Genomic DNA, 5,918 nt, shown 5'->3' on the forward strand with positions numbered 1-5,918 from the left:
TCCTCAGGAAAGGAACTTATCAAGGCGTCAAGCTCATTGATGAACTCTCCAAGGGAACCTGGAGGGCGATAGATGACAAGGATATTAAGCTTAAATGGGCTAGTGACTGTGACAGCATGGAATTCAAATGAGGAGATAGACAGATGGGTTAGTGGAAAAATTGAGAATGTCCACTTGGGAGAGATGAGGATTCCTGTGCCACCATCCCGCTGACCAGATGCTCTCGGGGTATGCGAGAACACATGGTCAGACGAGGAGAGAGCAGTAGGAGTAGCAGTGTTTTCAGTGGTAATCCATGTTTCCGTCAGCGCCAAGAAGTCGAGGGACTGGAGGGTAGCATAGGCTGGGATGAACTCTGCCTTGTTGGCAGCAGAACGGCAGTTCCAGAGGCTGCCTGAGACCTGGAACTCCAGGTGGGTGGTGCGTGCAGGGACCACCAGGTTAGAGAGGCAGCAGCCACGCGGTGTGAGGCGTTTGTGTAGCCTGTGCGGAGAGGAGAGAACAGGGATAGGCAGAGGCATAGTTGACAGGCTGCAGCAAATGGCTGCGGAGCGAAGTACAGCATGACTACTCACTCCTTCAGCCTTGAGATAATCTACACTTACCTACTCCAAGGTTAATCGTTTTATATTAGAATGTAAATATTTTTCTAGTTAGGTATTTTGCTCAAGAAAAACTCTTGTTTCTCAGCGTATTGAGGAGGCATATCTATTGTATTCCATTGTAATAAAGTAACTCAAAATACATACAGGGCTATGTGTGACGTATTTCTAGGTTCCAAACACAAAACCCAAAGTGTTTGAATAAAATGACACCCACATATCTTTAGGCAAAATGTGTTCTTTATTTTTCAGGCTAAACTGCATAAACACTTAGATCTCAATGCTGCTTGCCTTGCGCTTGTGAACAAAGTGCTTTCCAGTCTTCTAAAACCTCTCCATTTACCCTCTTTCATTTGAAAGAATCCATCACTGCCATGTTCTGTCCAGAGACAACTAAAAACAATGTGAAGATTAATTGGATCTCTGAGCATTTGTTTGGATACGGGATGTTGTATAAAACTGTCGACTTTAAGGCCAAGGCATAATGCCTTCACAACAGTGGGATCCAAGGGACTGAAAGGCTTGCTAACATGGTTAGATCTTGAGTTAAGATACATCCTTTTATAAGATTTTGAGATGAATTCACATTAGGTACTACTGTTAATTTAGCCTACACAGTACCATTGCAATTGAAACATTGCTCACAACTAGTGGTGTTTTTTCCATTATGTATATATCCAAAAGTGCAATTTTGTTAATTTGTCCTTCACATTGTTCACTCCAGGAACAGTTACATGTCAACAGCTCAATGTCTCAATTAAAAATGACAAATAGTCCAGAGAACAGTCCTCAACATTTCTGCATGACCATGACATTCTTCATATAGCAGTTGTAGTGTAAAAAGTACCCATCAAATGTTGAGATACACACAAGAGTCACATGCAGACATCATCAAAATAATAAAACAAAATGTGACTAAAGCACAATTACATTGTCTTTTAGCAGACACTCTTATCCAGAGCGACTTACAGGAGCAATAAGTGCCTTGCTCAAGGGCACAGACATATTTTTCACCTAGTCGGCTCTGGGATTCCAACCAGCAACATTCCGGTTACTGGCCCAACGCTCTTAACGGCTAGGCTGCCTGCCGCCCCACAATCTCTTTCAAAGGCATTGGAATGTTCACATGATACTGGCATGGGGCAGAGGCATGTTTGCCCAGTGCAGACTAAAGAAAATAATGATAAATTACTAATTGATTATCTGGTTAGTACTTTCCATGGTTGTGATTCCATGTGTTTTACTGCTAAACTATGTAAATAAAGAAACATAATGTCCATGACCAATCAAATGTGTCAGGAAAAGAAATGGCAACAAAAATATAACATTCACAATAAGGTCAGTGGCTGACCTGGATATAGACATTCTCAGCTCTTTCTCGTTGACATTCACTCAATCTACAATGCATTTCAGCTACTTAACAATGTGCCTGTTTTTGTAAGTCCCATGCATCCCTGCAGATCATCCACAGAAGTGGGACTTTCTGTCTGGTAGCACTGTAGTTCTGCCTGTCAAGCACACACTGGCATCTAGTCCTTCTGTGCACCTGCTGCAGCACAATACAAAAGGCCTGGAGTACAGATGACAGGGAAGGAAGTTCCCTATAGGCAGCTTCATGGCTAAGACAGCAGATCAATCGCTGAAAGATGACTCACTGCCATCATCGCTGTCATCATCTTGATCCACTGTGTTCTTTTTGCCTGCATCAGGCACAGGTGCATCTGGTGTGCTGCAAACAGAAGCATTTAGGAATCACCATTGTTACTTCAAATACATGTAGGACCACCATTTTATGCCATCAGAAAGATTCAGATGTGGATTATGAGGAACGAGAATACAGATATTACAAAGATGTAATGTAAGCACACTCACTCAAGCAGGTTGGGATCCAAACCTTCCTGGACCATTTTATTCTTTATCGCCATAACTGGAACACCCTGTAGTTTGAAATGTTTTCTACATGACTGATTTCATTGAACAGATTTCACATTTCTACAGAATATGAAAATGTATAGAGACCTACCACTTGCACCATCTTGAGATATCTGGCATAGCGTGGATCCTTGGCCACAGTCATCCAACACTCTCCTGCTGCCTCGGCTGATCCTGGTTCTGGTATGTTTGGAGAGGCCTACAATAGAGTCAATACTGCAATTCAGTATTTCCATCATGCACAAATATAAACAAATATACCATGTCTTTAACTTATTGTTCCATCAACAATTTATTTAAACACGAATATGTTGAAATCACAGGAGGTTGGTGGCACCTTAATTTGGGAGGACGGGCTTGTGGTAATGGCTGGAGCGAAATCAGTGGAATGGTATCAAATACATCAAACACATGGTTTCCAGAATTACTGTGTGTGTAGTGCCTTCAGAAAGTATTCATGCCACTTGACTTATTCCGAATGTTGTTGTGTTACAGCCTGAATTCAAAATGGATTTAATAGATTTTTTTCTCATGCGTCTACACACAATACTCCATAATGACAAAGTGAAAAGGTCCCCTGTAGCTCAGTTGGTAGAGCATGGCGCTTGCAACGCCAGGGTTGTGGGTTCGTTTCCCACGGGGGGCCAGTATGAAAAATATGTGCACTCACTAACTGTAAGTCGCTCTGGATAAGAGCGTCTGCTAAATGACTAAAATGTCAAATAAAAAAAATAAAAATGAAAACATGTCCCGAGTCAACACTTTGTAGAAGCACATTTGGCAGCAATTACAGCTGTGAGTTGTCTTGGGTGTCTGTATCAGCTTTGCACTTCTGGATTTGAGGATTTTCTCCCATTCTCCCTTGCTGATTTTCTCAAGCTCTGTTAAGTTAGATGGGGAGTGGCGGTGAACAGCCATCTTCAAGTCTTTCCACAGATTGCATGGTATTCAAGTCTGGGCTTTGGCTCGGTCACTCAAGTACTTTCACATTCTTGTTCTGAAGCCATTACAGCATTGCTTTGACTGTATGCTTAGGGTCATTGTCCTGTTGCAACGTAAATCATTGTCCCATTCTAAGGTCATTTACACTCTGAGGCAGGTTCTCATCAAGGATTTGCCTGTATTTAGCTCCATTCATTGTTCCCTCTATCCTTACCCGTCTCCCTGCCGCTGAAAAGCATCCCCATAGCATGATGCTGCCACCACCATGCTTCACAGTAGGGATGGTGTTAGATTGGTGATGCTTTTTTGTCTCAGACCACAGAATCTTTTGCCTTCTAATCTCAGAGTCTTTCACGTGCCTTTTTGCAAACTCCAGGCGTGCTGTCATGTGCCTTTTTCTCAGGAGTGGCTTCCGTTTGGCCATTCTCCCATAAAGCCCAGATTGGTGAAGTGCTGTAGAGACTGTTGTCCTTCTGACAGGTTCTCCCATCTCAACCAAGGAACTCTGTAGTTCTGTCAGAGTGGTCATTCGGTTCTTGTGACCTCCCTGGCCAAGGTCCTTCTTGACCATTTGGTCGGACGACCAGCTCTAGGCAGAGTCTGAGTAGTTCCATATTTTTTCAATTTCCCAATTATGGAGACCACTGTACTCTTGAAAACTTTCAACACTCTAGAAATGGTTTTATACCCTTCCCCAGATATATGCCTCATCACAATTCTATCTCCAATCAAGTTGTAGTGACATCAAGGATGATCAAAGGAAATTGGATGCACGTGAGCGCAATTTGGAGTGTCATAGCAAAAGGGTGAGAATACTTATGTAAATTAGATATTTCTGTATTTCATTTTCAATAAATTAGCAAACATTTCTAAAAACATGTTTTCACTTTGTCATTATGGGGTATTGTTTGTAGATGGGTGAGAATATATATATATTTTTTTCATCCATTTTGAATTCAAGCTGTAACACAACAAAATGTGGAATAAGTCAAGGGGTATGAATACTTTCTGAAGGCTCTGTATGTGTGTGAGTGTGAGTGTGTGTGTGGGGGTGTGGGGGGGGGGGGGGCTACCTCAGGAGGTGGCAATGGCACAGCCACAGCTATAGGGGTCTGTGGTTGACTTGGGACCACGACTGCGACTGGACCGTTGACCTCTGTAGCTGGCCGCTGACCAACACCCTCCACCCTGACGTCCTCCAAACCAGGAATAGAGGATAGCTACATAGAACAAAATCAGGATGCACTGACCTTATCATATTGGTATGCCCAGAGCAGCAATGCACATAACAGTACAACAACATCAAAGACAGAGTAAAGTCCTATAATATTGTATACAAAACACATACAGGAGCTGGGTTACCTACCTTTGCTTCCAAAATGCTGAGGGTAGTTTCAATCTGCTGTATCCGAAGAGATATGGAAGCAAGTTTCTCTTCGCAAACTGTCGAAAAACGATTGAGGAACCGGACAGTGTGGACTATGAACTGGTTGAGATAGGCAACGACTCTCCTCTGTTGTATGGCTGGGACCTGGGACCATAGCATTCATTATCATGAAGAAAATGCTATGTTTATTTACTTACAGAGATGGGGAGTTCAAAAACATTTACTACACATACTCATTAGATACAACATTTACTTGATTGCATTCTTTGTCTGAGAGTCATTCAGCTTGTTTACAAAACAAGCTGAAGCTATCATGACTAATTTAGCTACAGTAGCCACCAAGATAACTTCGGCTACGGAAAACACTCACCTTGGTCAGATCTATTCCAGATCCCACAATCGGTAAACCGTCCTCGTCCATGCTTTTATCGTTTTGGTTAACTAGCTATTACTTTGTTTAATAGTAATGTTTGACAAAGAATCTGCAAAAACGAGATGGAAATGTTATTATGCTAGAAATGCTTCATGTGACTTCACCGTGACCCACATCTGACGTCATTCTTCTTCTGCTCTTCCGGGTATCAGCCAATGAGGGGCTTAGTTTTCTTCTTCTTTTTGGAAATAAAAATGAACCTAATGCTGAAGGTGCATACCTCCATCTCCTGAATTGGAGGGTTAACAGCTCATTGCCACAAATGTAGTGTGTTCAATGCACCACAAGGATGGAGTACAGTATAATGGTTAATAAATGTGCAGTGTCTCGAAACAAGCCCCAATTCTGTTGATCCAGGCAAGGAGGACTTAGTTACTGTAATAGGGTTTGCAGAGATGATGAGTTAATGAATAAAGCCATCAACACAAATTATTTGACAACTTAATTTTGATGATGCCTCAGATGCTATAGTCTTTCGGAGACAACCCACAATGCGAGTGCACGTGTGTTGCACTGGATCATGCCTGATTAGCTGTGAACTATTACTACATAGGAGAGCAGCAGAACCAATGAAAAACAAAACACAGGAAACCAAAAATGCTGTCCAACTTGACCTCAATCT

The 5,918-nt window shown here is 42.2% G+C and overlaps 1 protein-coding gene across 1 annotated transcript; it reads right to left on the minus strand.

Annotated features, from left to right (window-relative positions):
• Positions 1 to 820: 820 nt before the first annotated feature.
• Positions 821 to 5,431, minus strand: LOC311129396 (WASH complex subunit 3). Its single transcript, XM_084161680.1, has 6 exons — positions 5,234 to 5,431; positions 4,843 to 5,007; positions 4,550 to 4,696; positions 2,626 to 2,733; positions 2,475 to 2,539; positions 821 to 2,331 (listed from the first exon to the last, which is right to left on the minus strand). Exons 1-6 carry the CDS (start codon positions 5,282 to 5,284, stop codon positions 2,235 to 2,237), a joined length of 633 nt encoding a protein of 210 aa, XP_084017806.1. The 5' UTR covers positions 5,285 to 5,431; the 3' UTR covers positions 821 to 2,234.
• Positions 5,432 to 5,918: the final 487 nt, after the last annotated feature.

The sequence above is a fragment of the Coregonus lavaretus genome (genome assembly GCF_964263955.1).
Source record: "Coregonus lavaretus genome assembly, chromosome: 5".
NCBI lineage: Eukaryota > Metazoa > Chordata > Actinopteri > Salmoniformes > Salmonidae > Coregonus > Coregonus lavaretus.

Coding starts and splice junctions, on each gene's coding strand:
- LOC311129396 (XM_084161680.1), bottom strand. CDS start 5,284: ATGGACGAGGACGGTTTACCGATTGTGGGATCTGGAATAGATCTGACC. Junction 5,008..5,233: donor CTGGAATAGATCTGACCAAG/GTGAGTGTTTTC, acceptor CTATGGTCCCAG/GTCCCAGCCATACAACAGAG. Junction 2,734..4,549: donor TGCCATTGCCACCTCCTGAG/GTAGCCCCCCCC, acceptor ACTCTATTGTAG/GCCTCTCCAAACATACCAGA.